Raw genomic sequence first — 18,288 nt, 5'->3', positions numbered from 1 at the left:
ATGTGGATGAACAGTTAATCAAAACGTTGAAAACCAATGATGCAAATTTGCTCAGCCCTTACGATTTGTGTAAAGGTAAAGGGACCTCTGACCATTACGTCCAGTTGTAGCCGACTCTGGGGTTGCAGCACTCATCTCGTTTTATTGGCCAAGGGAGCCGGCGTACAGCTTCCGGGTCATGTGGCCAGCAGGACTAAGCCGCTTCTGGCGAGCCAGAGCAGCGCACGGAAACGCCGTTGGCTGGCCCATGTGCCATGAATGCTTGAGTTGAGATTGCAGGGGGTTGGACTAGATGACCCTTGGGTCCCAATTCCATGATTCTATGGGCCACCACTTGGTAAGACTTTTGGGGATTCTTTAGTAATTAGGATTGGTTGGCATGTATTTTATTATTACAGTGGTACCTTGGGTTACGAACTTAATTCGTTCCGGAGGTCCGTTCTTAACCTGAAGCACCACTTTAGCTAATGGGGTCTCCTGCTGCCACCGCAATTTCTGTTCTCATACTGGGGCAAAGTTCGCAACTACTTCCCAGTTAGCAGAGTCTGTAACGCGAGGTACCACTGTATTATTATTATTATTATTATTATTATTATTATTATTATTACAGTGGTACCTCGGGTTAAGAACTTAATTCATTCTGGAAGTCTGTTCTTAACCTGAAACTGTTCTTAATCTGAGGCACCAATTTAGCCGCCGCGCGATTTCTCTTCTCACCCTGAAGCAAAGTTCTTAACCCGAGGTACTATTTCTGGGTTAGCAGAGTCTGAAGCGTCTGTAACCTGAAGCGTCTGTAACCCGAGGTACCACTGTATCATCATCATCATCATCATCAGTATTAGTAGTAGTAGTAGTATTTTATTCAATTTCTTACCTACCCAGAAACAAGATCAGGTAAATTCAGAACCCCAAAATGCAGAAATAAATTTGGCCGAGGAGAATCGGACCCCTGTCCTTTTGCATGAAGGGGTTTGGAGGCAGACACAGGAGGGCCCCGCAGCAGAAAAACTGAGGTGAAAAGTGTTTCCCAGATGAAGAGCAGTTTTGCAAACCTCTCAGCTCCAAGGGGTTTCATCACGGAATAATCCAATAACAGCCTGTTATGTTTCATTAGCATCAGCATGTGACTGTAAAGAATCCCATACAATTAAATTTGCAAGAGCAGGCAATTAATGCTCTTGGAACTACTATTTAGCTGTAATTTCTATTGCCTTTCTAATTCAGAAGACTCAAAACATGAGAGAGGGAGATGGCATTTAACTAGACACAGGGGGCCAATAGGAGAGGGGAAATTCTCGAGTTCTTAAACAGAGGAATCACATATTCCGTTGCTCCTCTGGAAGCCGATTTAGCATATGGCACCGGGTGGCGCTGTGGGTTAAACCACAGAGCCTAGGACTTGCCGATCAGAAGGTCGGCGGTTCGAATCCCAGCGAAGGGGTGAGCTCCCGTTGCTTGGTCCCTGCTCCTGCCAACCTAGCAGTTTGAAAGCACACAGCAAGTAGATAAATAGGTACCACTCCGGTGGGAGTGTTTCCTTGTGCTGCTCTGGTGATGTACAGGGGGCCCATAAAATCATACGAGTCGTAAGGGACCCAAGAGTCATCTAGTCTAACCCCCTGCAATGTAGGAATCTCAGCTAAAGCACCCATGGCAGATGGCCGTCCAATCTCTCTTCCAAAGCTCTCTCCAACATGCCTCTGAATGCATGTTGATGGACAAAGGTAAGCGGTGAGATTTGTCCTTCTTGCAAGTTTACTTTAAGGATCTTTTCCATCGCTGGGTTAGATGAGGGCTCTTCTTCCATTCTCGTCCAGCTTTTGACTAAAACCTATCCAGATGTCACCAAGAAGCAGGACATGAAAACGACAGCCCTGCTCGTCCCTCTGTTGCTAGTATTTGAGAAAACCTTGGGGTTCCATTGAGCTATAATGGTCCGCAGCATCTCTCCGTGGGCCGTCCACAAGAGAACTTCTGTACGGATATTCAGTACAGTCATAATTTGGTTGTTGAACTTAAATCCGTTCCGGGAGTCCATTCGTGACTCCTGGAACCATTCGAAAACCAAGGCACGGCTTCCGATTGGCTGCAGGAGTTTCCTGCACTCGATCGGAAACTGCATTGGATGTTTGGCTTCCAAAGAATGTTCACAAACCAAAAAACTCACTTCTGGGTTTGAGGAGTTTGGGAGCCAAAACGTACGAGGACCAAGGGCATTTGAGAACCAAGGTACCACTGTACCCATGATCTGTGGTGGATGATGGATCAAATTGTGTTCAAGCAGGAGGGAAAATGAGACATAAACAGACAAGACATCCTTTTGAATGACTTTATTAACAACAAATCTGGTTTACAACGCTTCGAGTAAAAAGTTTTCTTTTGCTCCGTTTTTGAATAAAAATTAAAATAGAACTCTGAATATAGATTTCCCCCATTATTTACATGAAATCATATATATATATTTATATATATATATATTTATATACAGAATACAATCTTGTACAGCAGAATTAACAACGTGCCTCATTCTTTTGTGGACAGGACGCATAAGGAGACAGTATTATTCCCATCTCTCTCTCACCGTCTCTCGGGATTTTCGCCTTCCAAAACACTCTCAACTCGGGCTGTTACGCATGCCATACATTTAAAGCACATCCTCCAACCCATCGAAAGAATGCTGGGAACTGTAGTTTGCCCTCCACAGAGCTACAAACTCCCAGCACCCTTAACTTCAGTTCCAAGGCTGCTTTGGGGGAAGTTGTGTGCTTTATAAATGCATGGTGTGTAATGCAGCCTTGAAACTTTGATGCTGGTGTCGAACATTCGCACCTGATGATGGGAGGCTTCCATCCTCCTGCTAGTAACAAGAAAAATAAAAGGGCATGGACAGAAAAGTTTAATAATGCAAACGAATCCAATTCTTGTGTTTTCATAAGAGCGCTGGGAGGGACCCCACGGGGTCATCCAAACCAACCCCCTGTAATGAAGGAATCACAGCTAAAGAATCCCCGACTGATGGCCATCCAACCTCTGCTTTAAAATCTCCTCTGATGAAGGAGAGTCTACAGTCTGAGCCGGGAACAAGGGCTAAAAGCACACCGGCCCTTTAAAAAGCCTGGGATCGTTCTAATGAGCTGCCTGAGAGTGAGGAAGGACTAGATTCAATGCGCCCAACTCTCCCATCCCTTCCAAAAGAGCTCCATGTTGGGATGTTGGCTTTTAAGAAAAAGCGATGCTCCTGTAGCCCACACGGCTACACATGTGCTCTGTTGGAGTAGAGCAAGCAGGCTGCCTGGGGCTGGAGGCAGGTCTGGAGAAAGGGGGGGGGGTGCGGTGGGTGCGGTCCGTCCTGGGTGTCACCACTGGGGTGTGTGTGTGTGAGAAAATGTGGGCGGCACTTATCGCATGGCCTGCAGCGTGCCTGAGCCACGCATCTCCCCTGGGAGTGACGCAGTGGATTGGGAACCTGAAAGCTCCGCGTTGCCCAAACAGTTTGCCTGCTGCCCAGCTGTAAGGTGGCTGAGTGGGAGGAGGCAGACAGACTCTGGAGGCCCTGGGATGTATCCTGCCCCTATGGGCAGCTTGCCCCATGTGCCTGAGCAGCTTCCTCCGCCACTGGCTGTAGGAGTCGGGGAAGCGGGTGTCCCTCAATGCTCTGCGGTGCAAAACGGTTTGTACGATTTGGACCCTTGATCTTGCATGTTGGTTGGAAACTAGGGGTGGCCGAGCCCGTCCATTTCAGCTTCTCTTAATTTCTCATTTCTCCAATCTCAAATTCGACTCTCGCACTTTTAACACATCAGCTGGTGATTTGAGTCCTTCTGAAAAATCCGTCCTGCCGACTTCTTCCCTATGCAGTTTAGCACACATTTTTTTGCAACGCAGCTTCCCCCGCCGTGAACCAGTTTTGTGAGCTTTCCTTCTCGTTTCTGCACACTTCAACTCAGCGCATGCATTTCTGTACACAATTACTCAGCCAGGGAAATTGCACCGCAAGGATCAGGCCCAAATGACAGCCGCCCTGCCTTCAAGACCCCTCTTTCCCCTGTCAAACGAAGTCATTCCCAAATGGTGCTCTTGTGTGTGCTTTAGAATAGTGGATCGGTCGCCGAGAACAGCAAATCGACACGTGAAATAACCCCAGTGCTTACAGCAACGGAAAAGCAAGCTCGATTTGAGATAGCGAGTGTCATCCTCGTCATCTCAATTTTTTTCTGCCAGAGGTTCTCTACTGCAAAGTCCAGCCCTTGCGAGCTTACGCACATCCCTTTTCTATGCCGCAAATGTTCTGGGTGGGTATTTTTCTTCTTTTAGCTGTGCTATAGTGCAAAGGTGCCCAACATTGGGGAAAGCATGGCAGAACAACTCATGAAGCAGAATGGTATGCGTATGGGTTGGTATAAATCCATCACTAATGCAATCTGAATGAATCAGGGACAAGTTGCAGAACGCATCTGCAACCACCCTCCCCCCAAAAAACGAACAAACGAATAAACCATCCATCTGGAGGGATCCTCTGTCTATCACTCCGTATCTTACCCCTTTACCTGACTCTCTTTGAGGCTCATAATCTCTCAGGAACCTGAAGCCTTGCAGCCCTTATACAGCCCCACCCCAATGCCCCAGCTGCAGGCCAGCCTACTCGTGAGCAAGCAGCCAGGCTGCCACCTTCTTCCCCACAATATATATTTTATCAGTGCTTCCGAATGCAAAGGGTTTCAGGGTCGGGAGATCCAGGCGCAACCTTGGAACGAAAGTCACGGAGACGGGAAAGTGGCAATCGGCGTGGTCAGTTGGCGTACTGGGCATAGAAAGCCAGTTTGACCCGCTCGATCTGGTGGCACAGCTTGATGGCGGGACCGAGTTTGAGGTCCATGCACTCCTGGACGGTCGGCAGGGTCAGCAAGAGAAGAGCTTGGCCGTCAATGTCCTGCAGAAAGGAGAAGAAACATTCGTGATTTTTAATTTTTTAAAATGTATGCTGCAATTTCAAAAAACTGTGGCACAGGAGCGTGCCAGTCAGTAATCACACCGTTCAAAGTTGGAGTTAAAGGCTGAGCTGGATGAATCCCAACCCGGAATTAAAATTGCCAGAAGAAATATCAACAACCTCAGATATGCAGATGACACAACCTTGATGGCAGAAAGTGAGGAGGAATTAAAGAACCTTTTAATGAGGGTGAAAGAGGAGAGCGCAAAATATGGTCTGAAGCTCAACATCAAAAAAATGAAGATCATGGCTGCTCGTCCCATCACCTCCTGGCAGATAGAAGGGGAAGAAATGGAAGCAGTGAGAGATTTTACTTTCTTGGGCTCCATGATCACTGCAGATGGTGACAGCAGTCACGAAATTAAAAGACGCCTGCTTCTTGGGAGAAAAGCAATGACAAACCTAGACAGCATCTTAAAAAGCAGAGACATCGCCTTGCCAACAAAGGTCTGTATAGTTAAAGCCATGGTTTTCCCAGTAGTGATGTATGGAAGTGAGAGCTGGACCATAAAGAAGGCTGATCACTGAAGAATTGATGCTTTTGAATGATGGTGCTGGAGGAGACTCTTGAGAGTCCCATGGACTGCAAGAAGATCAAACCAATCCATTCTGAAGGAAATCAGCCCTGAGTGCTCACTGGAAGGACAGATTCTGAAGCTGAGGCTCCAATACTTTGGCCCCCTCATGAGAAGAGAAGACTCCCTGGAAAAGACGCTGATGTTGGGAAAGATGGAGGGCCCAAGGAGAAGGGGACGACAGAGGACGAGATGGTTGGACAGTGTTCTTGAAGCTACCAGCATGAGTTTGACCAAACTGCGGGAGGCAGTGGAAGACAGGAGTGCCTGGCGTGCTCTGGTCCATGGGGTCACGAAGAGTTGGACAGGACTAAACAACAAAATTTATTAGCAAAAACGCATAGCAGCTCACTTCCAGTGGTGTTACTCCATGAAAATCGAGTTGCCGACACTGAAAGTCCCCTCCTCTCTCCAGGGCTTTCCCCAGGCGATTGGAGACTATGCTTGTGTACAGCAAACCTCTCTTCCTCCCTTTTCAGACCTCTTCTGGTTCTGGGAGCTGCCAGGGGGAAGGAGGAGAGCTTGTTGCAGAGGAGGAGGCATCACAAGCAAAATGAGCACAGGAGGGCAAACCTGGGGGGTGGGATGTTCAGTGGAAATTACAACTTGAGACGATCTGGATTCGTCTCTCAGCCCTGACACAGAAGAAGCGGTAGAATGAGGAACGGCCTACCTGCTCCTGAAATATTTTGGCAAGAGGGGCACAGTCGGTTAGCTTGATGAACTTCACCACGTCCGTGACAGTCCATTCCAACGGGTTGCTCTCCAGCACAAGTTTCTGTTCCGGCTCTGGCTTCATCACCTAAGAGGGCAAATAAATATATAAAAATAGAATCGCAGAAATGGATGGGATCCTGTGGCTTATCTAACCCAGTCTCCTGCAATAATAATAATAATAATAATAATAATAATAATAATAATAATAATAATAATATATTATTTATACCCTGCCCATCTGGCTGGGTTTCCCCAGCCACTTTGGCCGGCTTCCAACAAAACACTAAAATAAAATAACCTATTAAACATTAAAAGCTTCCCTAAACAGGGCTGCCTTCAGAGGTCTTCTAAAAGTTTGGTAGTTATTTTTCTCTTTGACATCTGGTGGGAGGGCGTTCCAGAGGGCGGGTGCCACTACCAAGAAGGCCCTCTGCCTGGTTCCCTGTAACATTGCCTCTCACAGTGAGGGAACTGCCAGAAGGCCCTCGGAGCTGGACCTCAGTGTCTGGGCAGAACAATGGGGGTGGAGACGCTCCTTCAGGTATACTGGACCGAGGCAGTTTAAGGCTTTAAAGGTCAGCGCCAACACTTTGAATTGTGCTTGGAAACGTACTGCGAGCCAGTGTAGGTCTTTCAAGACCGGTGTTATGTGGTCTCGGCGGCCACTCCCAGTCACCAGTCTAGCTGCCGCATTCTGGATTAGTTGTAGTTTCCAGGTCACCTTCAAAGGTAGCCCCATGTAGAGCGCATTGCAGGAGTCTAAGCGGGAGTCTTGCTGTAGTTATTAAACCGCTCCAGTAGCAACTGGAGCACGCCAGAAGCATTGGTGACACGAGAAAGCGGTCCAAAACCTCACCTGTCTGAACCGAGCCCTTTTCTGCCCTTTGGCGCACATGACAGCCAAGGTTTTCCGGGCTCGCCTGCTCCTCCCGCTGCGAGAGACTCGGTCCAGGTCAGAACTGCTGCGCAGCCTCATTGTGCTCGCAGGCTTGCCTGCAGGCAGCTCGGCCGAGGAGACGTCTGTCTGGTCATCTTGTAGCTCTGGGCTGGTCTCTTCACTCCATGTCTCGTCGTCCAGGGCCTCAGGTTCCTCCTCGTCGCTTTCCTGCAGAGAGTTGGGTTTCCACAGGGGTCAAAGACACGAACAGCAATGAAACTGAACTGGGTGGATGATGCTGTTCAAGCAGCCCTGAATTCGTAAGTTATCAGGACTGTATGTTTTTGTGGGGGAAAGAGGAAGCTGAGCGAAGGTTGTTCCCTAAATAATACTTACTTCCTAAGAAATTTTATAATTGTTTTCATTCTTGGAATCCAATTAGAAGCCATTTGGACATGTAAGTGGTTTATAAACTAGATAATAAGTCACAAAGTGTGATAATTGCTCTGGTTTCTTATTTCCCCAACTTAAAGTCCATTTTGCCCATTTCTACTTATTCACGATAAAATTATGCACTAAAATAATCACATGCATTTTTGGTGCTGATTTCTCCAAATATACACATTTTTGTGTGTGCAATCATGGCCGATATATGCATTTCTGAAAGCTACCTCTTGCCTCTGCCAAATTTAATGTGGCTGATATAACTAATAAACACATTATCGTGCACACCTTTTGCTTGGAGAAGTGCATCACAATTTTTGGAGGTGTGTGAATCTTGCAGGGCAGTTTTGTTCCTGTCCGCTTACTGATTTAGGAACTGCAAATCTGGCAGGCTTGCAAAAGCCATCTTATCGGGGAAAGGCCCTAGCACTTTCCATGATATGCTAGCTTTCTACTAGCAGGGAGAAAGAATTTAAAAGACAAAATGATAAATCATTCCTGAATTTCCCCTCTACCTTCTCAAGGCTCTATCAACTCATCTTTCACTGATAATTTGTTTTTGAAAGAAATAAGATTTTTTAATCCAAAAATTCACCTCCGCGGATTCCGCTAGGTCTGTTATAGATGGCTGACTCTTCTTTTGCGCTGGAATGGGCTTCTGAATCTTCCTGCGCCTGGCTGGCTTGCCATGTCTGCTCTCTGGGCTGCGGCTGTTGTTTTCTCCAGCTGGAGCCTTGATGACTTTCCTCCTCTTTCCACAATAATAAGCTGGAGTGGAAGACGAACATCAAAAATACACCTGGTTAGTCGCCAAACTAACCAAAGCCTATGGAGCTAATCTAGGCAACAGTGGCAGGGGGATAACACTATATTCTCATGATTTTGGGGTATTCCTTAGCAGCTGATTGAGACTAAGTGGCTGATCGGTGCGAAACAGCTCTTTAGTGCTAGGGATGTGCAAAAGCTTCAGCCGTTCATTCCACTACAGTGGATGCTGGAGTTGTGAACGTGATCCATGCGGGAAGCATGTTCGCAACCCGCAATGTCCGCAACCCGCAGTGCCGTGTCTGCGCATGCGCGGGTTGCAATTCGGCGCTTCTGCGCATGCACAAGCGCCGAAACCCAGAAGTAACCCTTTGAGGTACTTCTGGGTTTGGCATGGTGCGCAACCCGAAATCACACAACCCGAGGTATGACTGCATTTAGTCATCCTAACCGGTGTTCATTGTCACCTGTGGCCCTCCAGATGTTGTTCGTGATGGGAATCTGTCAGAGGATATATTATTTAATCTTCTACAGAGGATGCAAATTAATTAATAAAGGGGTGAGGGTGGGGTGGCTGGTGCCTGTTATAAAACCACAGGGCTTGCACATTCCAGAGTTTAAATCCCATCGTTGAGGCAGATTAAATGAGCATAAGAATAGGTTATTAAACCTTTGTTCATTATGTTTCAGCTGCCTGAGGTGGCGGGCTCCCTTCCTAACCCTCATGCAATGAAACAGACCACACTCCGAAGTAAGTTTAAAAAGGCTGTACTTACTTAATCCGAGGTCACGGCCATGCATTAGCCTTTGTGCAACAATAAGATATGCAGGCAAATGTTCTTGGGTAGTGAAATATAGCAAAGGCAGCCTCAGACACACGCCTGAGGCAGAGAGCTAAGGTGCGGCATTTCTGCCTCTGTTGCTTGCAGAGTAAATAGAGTGAGAGAATGAGGGAGGCAGAGAGAGAGAAGGACCAGGAAACAAGCCTTCCTCCCTCTCAGGAGAAGAGGGGATGTGACATCACCGAACCTACTCTAGCAAATTAGAACTCTGTGGACCTTAACCCCTTCATATACTAACTAGCATGGCTAGGTTTCACTGCAGATGTCCACAGCTGAACCTCGGCTCTCTCCTGTCCCAGGCAACATGGCCGACAGTCAGGGATGTTGGGAGGGTTACATCTGAAGGGTCACAGGTTCCTCACACCTGCTTAGCTTCTTCCCGCTCTTTGGCTTTTAGGGAAAGGGGTCATCTTTCCTCTTTCTGAACACGAAATGTTCCATCTGTCCCCAAAGATAACTGGGCAAGTTGGCAGGAAACTTCCACGAGCCAATGCATCATACTCACTATATTTCGTTTTGGTGTGAACGGAGCAGTTTTCCGGGCAGGCTTCAGTAACTGGGATGGGGCTGAATAAATTCGGGCAGCATTCCAGCTTAGCGCAAACTCTCCGGCAGAAATCCAGGACTTGATCAGACGTGCGGACAATCTTGACTGTGGCCCTGTAGGTTTTGCCTCTGTACCTGTGCAGGTGGGTTGTCCCAACACGGCAAATGTTAGACAGGTCACGGGCCCAGGTAGCTCGGCACCTGCCTACACTGGCTGGCAGCGACTCTCCAGGGTTCAATCTTTGGAATCAAACTTTGTGGGCAAGGGTACAGCATTTGGCAAGCAGCAACAGATCAGCTGGCTGCTGGTGGATGCAAAGCCCGGTTGCTGCAAACCCCCTTATGGTCCAGCCTTATCTATCTATCATCTATCTATCTATCTATCTATCTATCTATCTATCTATCTATCATCTATCTATATCTATCTATCTATCATCTATCTATCTATTTGGAGCAGTTACATCCCCCTCTTCAGCCAAAAAGACTCCCAGAGCAGCTTAAATACAGTCAAAACAAGACAGTCCCTACATGCAGGCTCACAATCTTAAAAATTAAAATTAAAAAATGCAAGGCACAAGGGGAAAATGACAGAGGGGGGAAGAGGAAAATCGAAATCTGACATCACATGTGACATCAGGTGAATATTGTTTAACCCCATAGGTGTCCATTCAACCCCTTAGAGAACTTGCCCTGTTACAGGTGCCACATAATATTCTGTATGTGGCAGAAATTGATCTTGCAGTGTGGCAGCACTCTCTGGAACTCCCTGCCTATGGAAATCAAACCAATGCCTTCGCTGGACTCTTTTTAGTGCCTCCTTAAAACATTTTTTGTTTAGGCAACCCTACCCAGACATGTGGAATGTTGACATGTGTTTTAATCTGCTTTTAGATTATTGCTGATTCTAATTTTTGAACATTGGGTTGTTGTTTTTACTATGTGCAGGGGTTTTTTGTTTTCTGTTTACTGACCATTTGTTATATTATTTGTTCCAGAATGAAGAGCGGTATACAAATTTACTAAATAAATACACAAAATGTACACAAGCTTGGCTTTATGAGCTGAAATCTTCAAAATGTAAACCTTGCGTGAGCCGAGAGTCGACTGTATACAAATGTTGTGAGGCTGGGCAAACGATTCCCGCATTGCAGAGTGTTGCACTAGATAGCTCTTGTGGTCCCTTCCAGTTCTATGCAATATATAGGAACGCGCGTGGCGCTGTGGGCTAAACCACAGAGCCTAGGACTTGCCGATCAGAAGGTCGGCGGTTCGAATCCCCGTGACGGGGTGAGCACCCGTTGCTCAGTCTCTGCTCCTGCCAACCTAGCAGTTCGAAAGCACGCCAAAGTGCAAGTAGATAAATAGGTACCGCTCCGGCGGGAAGATAAACGGCATTTCCGTGCGCTGCTCTGGTTCGCCAGAAGCGGCTTAGTCATGCTGGCCACATGACCCGGAAGCTGTACGCCGGCTGCCTCGGCCAATAAAGCGAGATGAGCACCGCAACCCCAGAGTCGGCCAAGACTGGACCTAATGGTCAGGGGTCCCTTTACCTTTATGCAATATATAAACAAGGGAAGTGGACACAGCTTTGCAACAAAGTAGCAAACAAGCAAACAAACAGGTGCCTGGGCCAAATGGGGTGGGGGCTGATTAAACTTGAGGGCTGAAGGTTCCCTACCACTGATTTTACAGCATGCAAGACTTCTCCGCCTGCTAGTAAAAAGACCACTGGATTGAATGATGTCACCCTGGATATCCATATTATTAACAGCATAATCGTTGCTCCAACGAGACTTTCATTTCGCCAGCTACCTTTGAGCAATAAAAAAACCCAACCCCCCACATCAGAAGCTATTAGCCGGCGGCGCTGCAAGACTTTAAAGTTCACTGGGCTTTGCGTCAATTGTAGCATTAAGGATTCCACAAGTAAAATCCATTTTGCTTTTCTAATTAAATGTATTACAACCGACGCTAAAGGGGCAAGGATCAAAGATTTCCAAAGTAATGACCCACATAAGAGAACTTCGAGGGGGGGGGAACCCACCACCAATCATAGACAGCCAGAATGCCCAGATTGCCTTGTTCACAATAGGGATTTACAGCCAGCCCTGCTATCTCATTGCGTGCACATCCAAAGTAATGATGCGCAGAATGCAGAATTTCATGCAAAAGAAGCAAAGACAATTTACATGTGGTTTTTTTTTAAAAAAAGCAGGTTCCCAGACCTTAAGGTAAAGGTAAAGGGACCCCTGACCATTAGGTCCAGTCGTGACCGACTCTGGGGTTGCGGCGCTCATCTCGCTTTACTGGCCGAGGGAGCCAGCGTACAGTTTCCGGGTCATGTGGCCAGCATGACTAAGCCGCTTCTGGTGAACCAGAGCAGCGCACGGAAACGCCGTTTACCTTCCCGCTGGAGTGGTACCTATTTATCTACTTGCACTTTGACGTACTTTCAAACTGCTAGGTTGGCAGGAGCAGGGACCGAGCAACGGGAGCTCACCCCGTCACGGGGATTCGAACCACCGACCTTCTGATTGGCAACCCCAAGAGGCTCAGTGGTTTAACCCACTGCGCCACCTGCGTCCCAGACCTTATGTTGGGGCAAACCGAAAAGGACACCGGATAATGCATTCATTAGAATAAATTGTGTCCAATAAACAGGATCACACAGTCTTCCAACAGTTAAGTAAGATAACTGTGCGAGGCGTGCTTATTTTTTGTTACTTTTTTTGACTGCCCTTCTGTGCAAACGTGGTATATAAAGTATATTTAAAAAATCTAAAAAGTGACGTGGGCAAAGGTAAGCAAATGTCCGTGAACATGCCTGAAAAATGCATCTGTTTTACAGTGGAACCTCTGTTTTCAAGTGTCTTGAGTGAATGCTTCCATTTTCGAAAGCTCCTCAGAAGTCGAACGGCTTCCGAGGCGCATTTCTCCATTGAAATTGCTGGCCGCCCATTGCGCCTCGGTTGCAGAATGTTTCAGAAGTCGAACGGTCTTATGGAATGGATTACATTCGAAAACCAAGGTTCCACTGTATTTCTGAATTCCAGAATTCCATGTTGTGGAAATTCCAGAAATAAATAACAACAACAACAACAACAACAACAACAACAACAACAACAACAACAACAACAACTTATTTGTACCCCGCCCATCTAGCTGGGTTTCCCCAGCCACTCTGTGTGGCTTCCAACAAAGACAAAAAATACACAAAAATGTCACACATTAAAAACTTCCCTGAACAGGGCTGCCTTCAGATGTCTTCTAAATGTCAGGTAGCTGTTTATCTCTTTGACATCTGATGGGAGAGCATTCCACAGGGCGGGCGCCATTACCGAGAAGGCCCTCTGCCTGGTTCCCTGTAACTTTGCTTCTCGCAATGAGGGAACCGCCAGAAGGCCCTCGGTGCTGGACCTTAGTGTCCGGGCAGAACGATGGGGGTGGAGACGCTCCTTCAGGTATACTGGACCGAGGCCATTTAGGGCTTTAAAGGTCAATGCCAACATTGTGCTCGGAAACATACTGGGAGCCAATGTAGGTCTTTCAAGACCGGTGTTATGTGGTCCCAGCGGCTGCTCCCAGTCACCAGTCTAGCTGCCGCATTCTGGATTAGTTGTAGTTTCCGCGTAGAGCACATTGCAGTAGTCCAAGCGGGAGATAACCAGAGCATGCACCACTATGGCGAGACAGTCCGCAGGCAGGTAGGGTCTCAGCCTGCGTACCAGGTGGAGCTGGTAGACAGCTGCCCCGGATACAGAATTGACCTGCGCCTCCATGGACAGCTGTGAGTCCAGAATGACTCCCAGGCTGCGCATCTGGTCCTTCAGGGCCACAGTTCCCCCATTCAGGATAATGAATGGATAATGAATACAATACAAATACACAATGCAAAACCAACCGGTGTAGATGGGAAGCATAGAGGAAGTTTTTGTGGGGTATAAAACACTCATGGATGGGTGCAGTCACATACATAACTACCACTGAAGCTTCCTTTGGGGTTCAAACCCTGGTCTCCAGGGACCTAGTCTGATGCTCTAACCGCTATGCCACACTGCTCTCAATCCCACCCTCCTGCGGCCACACCAGGGATGGATTCCAAACGAGCAGGATTGAGGGAGGATGGAAGCAAACAGACTAGGCATCTTCTCCAGCCTCATCACAGAAGAAAAGCGGACCCTCATCCCTGCTCAACGCCACCCCCAAGTTTAAAAGGAGGAAGCAAAAGGATTCCTTACTTTGCTTTGAGGGTCTCCTCCTGGAAATTCCACCTGGGGTCTTCGACAAGCTGCAGCTCCCGCAATACACTCCCGGGTTTGTAAGCAGAGTTGATCACCATGCTTAGGACCTGCCCAAAGAAAGCAAAATGGAGGATGGAGGATAGAGAGAGATCATAGCATTTGGGACTTCTTAGAATCATGGAAGGGACGTGGGTGGTGCTGTGGGTTAAACCACAGAGCCTAGGGCTTGCCGATCAGAAGGTTGGCGGTTCGAATCCCCACGACGGGGTGAGCTCCCGTTGCTCAGTCCCTGCTCCTGCCAACCTAGCAGTTCGAAAGCATGTCAAAGTGCAAGTAGATAAATAGGTACCACTCCGGCGGGAAGGTAAACGGCGTTTCCGTGCGCTGCTCTGGTTCGCCAGAAGTGGCTTAGTCATGCTGGACACATGACCGGGAAGCTGTACCCCGGCTTCTCGGCCAATAAAGTGAGATGAGCGCCGCAACCCCAGAGTCGGCCACGACTGGACCCAATGGTCAGGGGTCCCTTTACCTTTACCTTTAGAATCATGGAATGGAACTATTTGAAGAGCAACTGTAATCAACAAATTACGCTAGTAGGACTACAAGAAGTTTTGTAAGGAGGAATATATGAAATATTGCAAAGAAGAGAGACATTGGTTATGATATTTAAATGTAATAGTGAAATTAAGAAATGTAAATTAAGTGGAAAAGATGGGAAAATTTTCAGATGTGATTGATGGAAGTAAAAAAAACCTGTATAAGATATAAAAGTATTTATAATTGTTGAAAATGAAATGTTAATTTTTTAAAATAAAAATATATATATATAAAAAAAGAATCATGGAATGGCCGAGTTGGAAAGGTCCATCTTCCTTCTGTTCTGTTTCTGCATTAATCCACCCAAAGGTTCATATTGAGTTGGATATTTATACACGCCTTTTTAGACACATTTCATCCCCAAATACAATTCTTTTTAAATGAAGTTTGGTGCACTTTTTGAGCTGAGAACAGTATTGCAAGATGATGGTTTCTAGACTGCCCTTCACCCAAGGATCGCAGGGTGGTTTACAATATAAAACCACAAAAATGCATAACATACTAATAAAACAAAAACATTAACACACACACACACCCAACACATTTTAAAAGGCCATGGATTATTTAATTAGCCGACGGCCTGAGATAAAAGTTTTTTTGAGAGAAATGCAGGATCCATAAGGAAAATCATGTTGTTTCAGTCCAGGAGATACAAATTAATTTGGATAAAAAGGCCAGCCAAACGAAACACAGTGGGTGGAGCACGAGATTCTTTCTCTGAGGGTCGTGGGTTCCAGCCCCACATTGGGCAAAGATTCCTGCATTGCAGGGGGTTGGACTAGATGACCCTCATGGTCTCTTCCAATTCTATGAAATTTGCCCTCATCCCTTCAACACAACCCTCACCTCTTTAAGAACCAGCACGCACTTGCCCGGGCCAACAGACTGAGGCAGCTCGGCCAATCTTCCTTTGTTCAGGTGTGGTCCTGAGAAACAGCGGTGATTGATGAACAGTGCAGGGCAGCTGTATCTCCCATTGATGGTACCTGCAGAGAAGAAGCACATGGTCCAACATTCCTCCTGCATCCTCACTGAGCAACTTTTTCTCTCTTCTAGCTACCATCCGGGACCATATAACACCGGTCTTGAAAGACCTACACTGGCTCCTAGTACGTTTCCGAGCACAATTCAAAGTGTTGGTGCTGACCTTGAAAGCCCTAAACGGCCTCGGTCCTGTATACCTGAAGGAGCATCTCCACCCCATCGTTCTGCCCGGACACTGAGATCCAGCGCTGAGGGCCTTCTGGCGGTTCCCTCATTGCGAGAAGAGAGGTTACAGGGAACCAGACAGAGGGCCTTCTCGGTAGTGGCACCCGCCCTGTGGAACGCCCTCCCATCAGATGTCAAAGAGAAAAACAACTACAGTGGTACCTCGGGTTACATACACTTCAGGTTACGTACGCTTCAGGTTACAGACTCCGCTAACCCAGAAATAGTGCTTCAGGTTAAGAACTTTGCTGCAGGATAAGAACAGAAATCGTGCTCCGGTGGCGTGGCGGCAGCGGGAGGCCCCATTAGCTAAAGTGGTGCTTCAGGTTAAGAACAGTTTCAGGTTAAGAACGGACCTCCAGAATGAATTAAGTACTTAACCCGAGGTACCACTGTACTAGACTTTCAGAAGACATCTGAAGGCAGCCCTCTTTAGGGAAGCTTTTAATGTTTAATAGGTTATTGTATTTTAATATTCTGTTGGAAGCCGCCCAGAGTGGCTAGGGAAACCCAGCTAGATGGGTGGGGTATAAGTAATAAATTGTTGTTGTTGTTGTTGTTGTTGTTGTTGTTATTATTATTATCATCATCATCATCATCATCATCATCATCCAGCATATTGGAATGAAGAACAAGCAACTAGGATTGCCAATCTGGAGCCTGTGGACACCACTGTCCCACCCCCAGTACCTCCTACAGTGCCCTTGAAAGGCCTCAGGAAATATCCCCTCCAAAATGTACCAGCAATGGTTTGCTATTCCTCTTTGCACTGGCTCAGCTTCTCCTACATTGAAGACACCCCCTTAAATACACCCACATTTCACTGGATGCCAGAATTACACACACTCCCTCATGTCTGCTCTGAAAAGAGGTGCGAAAAGCTTCTCTCTCTGAGTGAGTGTGACAGGGGCCGTCCTCATAGCTGGGGCAGGTTGTGAAGTATAAATGCTGAATTGTGCACTGAAATGGAAAATAACCCTGGGTATGCTCTATATGTCTACTGCTGGTTGGGGAAATTCCACTGAAGCTAAGAAGAGCTCTCTGAGCACCTAAATGGGTTGATAACGCACATAGGATGTTCTCCGCTAGCTTTCAACATGGTGCTTAACTTTAGATCACAGGAGAGGGTTATTCAGTTGCAAATCTCCATTTCGAAGGGAAGGACCTTTGAGTCTTTCTCTGGGAGCCACATAGAGCAAAGGATGTGATTATGAGGTCTCTCCTGCACAGAAAACAGTTCCAGGCTAATGGAGGCTGTGTGGAGAGAGGCAGATTTTTTATTTTAGTTCTGCTTGGAGCTATTTCAAATTTGCAAGAAGATGAACCTGTGCCTGACATGCACATGATATTACACGACTCTTTGGATGCAACATTGATTATTATGTTTTGAAGGAATTTCTGTTAGTAAAGCTTTGAAACCGTATTTTGGGTCTGGACAATTTTTTATTCCAAGAAGAGTCAGTTTTTATTCATCCAAGAGGAGTCATCCTATTGCTTCAAGTTGTGCAATATTAATATCTGCAATACAGGTGATTGAGGGGGCAGATGTCTGCCCCATTTTGAGGTCCTAAAGGTAAAGGGACCCCTGACCATTAGGTCCAGTTGTGACCGACTCTGGGGTTGCGGCGCTCATCTCGCTTTATTGGCCAAGGGAGCCGGCGCACAGCTTCCGGGTCATGTGGCCAGCATGACTAGGCCGCTTCTGGCGAAGCAGAGCAGCGCACGGAAACGCGTTTACCTGCCTGCCGAGTGGTGCCTATTTATCTACTTGCACTTTGACATGCTTTCGAACTGCTAGGTTGGCAGGAGCAGGGACCGAGCAACGGGAGCTCATCCCGTCGCAGGGATTCGAACTGCCGACCTTCTGATTGGCAAGTCCTAAGCTCTGTGGTTTAACCCACAGATTTAGCCACAAGTGCTAAATCTGAGGAGTGAGCCAAAATTAAAATGCTAATTACAGGAACATTTAATGGTGGTACATTGGTGCCCATAATGGTCAGGATTCATGTAAAGCACAGATGAAGAACCTTGCTGCTTCCCAGATGCTATAAGACTACAACTCCCATTATTCCTGACCATTGGCTATTGTAATGGTTCTAGGGGTTGCTCGTGCGTAAATCGGCGCCACACCTGGCTGGGTTGCCTGAGTGAACCTTTTCTGTCCGGACAGCCACTCACCCGTGGCTGTCTCAATCGCTGGCAGAATCCGTCAGTGGGCGTTTCTTAAACTTCTTCCAGCAAAGAAGCTCTTTGACGCCTAGGTTCCGCTCCTTCCTCCTGGGCCGTGTTCAGAAAGTGGTGGTGGGGGGATGAGTGTTCAGACCCCTGGGCTCTCACTTGTGGGGTGCCTCAGGGTTCTGTCCTCTCCCCCATGCTTTTCAACATTTACATGCAGCTGCTGGGAGAGATCATCAGGAGGTTTGGGCTGGGTGTTCATCAGTATGCGGATGATACCCAGCTCTACCTCTCTTTTAAATCAGAACCA

At 47.1% G+C, this 18,288-nt stretch overlaps 1 protein-coding gene and 1 long non-coding RNA gene across 5 annotated transcripts in view; both read right to left on the bottom strand.

The window, feature by feature from the left end:
- Positions 1-2,315: 2,315 nt before the first annotated feature.
- LOC128422763 (uncharacterized) lies at positions 2,316-3,500 on the bottom strand. Its single transcript, XR_008332590.1, has 2 exons — positions 2,715-3,500; positions 2,316-2,684 (listed from the first exon to the last, which is right to left on the bottom strand). It is a non-coding gene; the product is annotated as an uncharacterized LOC128422763 (long non-coding RNA).
- Positions 3,501-3,516: 16 nt separating this feature from the next.
- Positions 3,517-18,288, bottom strand: part of SFMBT2 (Scm like with four mbt domains 2) — a 74,095-nt gene continuing 59,323 nt past the window's right edge. For 3 of the 4 annotated variants that reach the window (XM_053407176.1, XM_053407177.1, XM_053407175.1), the window contains 7 exons: positions 15,441-15,580; positions 13,995-14,104; positions 9,716-9,891; positions 8,199-8,371; positions 7,139-7,387; positions 6,239-6,367; positions 3,517-4,930 (listed from right to left, as the gene is read on the bottom strand). In XM_053407176.1, the coding sequence (XP_053263151.1) occupies positions 4,790-4,930; positions 6,239-6,367; positions 7,139-7,387; positions 8,199-8,371; positions 9,716-9,891; positions 13,995-14,104; positions 15,441-15,580 (1,118 nt within the window). In that variant the 3' untranslated portion in view covers positions 3,517-4,789. The remainder of the gene's footprint in view (positions 4,931-6,238; positions 6,368-7,138; positions 7,388-8,198; positions 8,372-9,715; positions 9,892-13,994; positions 14,105-15,440; positions 15,581-18,288) is intronic. The other variant, XM_053407178.1, reaches the window with a different exon arrangement.

This window comes from Podarcis raffonei, chromosome 10 (genome assembly GCF_027172205.1).
Source record: "Podarcis raffonei isolate rPodRaf1 chromosome 10, rPodRaf1.pri, whole genome shotgun sequence".
In the NCBI taxonomy this organism is placed as follows: domain Eukaryota; kingdom Metazoa; phylum Chordata; class Lepidosauria; order Squamata; family Lacertidae; genus Podarcis; species Podarcis raffonei.
Note: the sequence above shows the minus strand (reverse complement) of the source record. Positions and strands in the feature narration are given on the sequence as shown.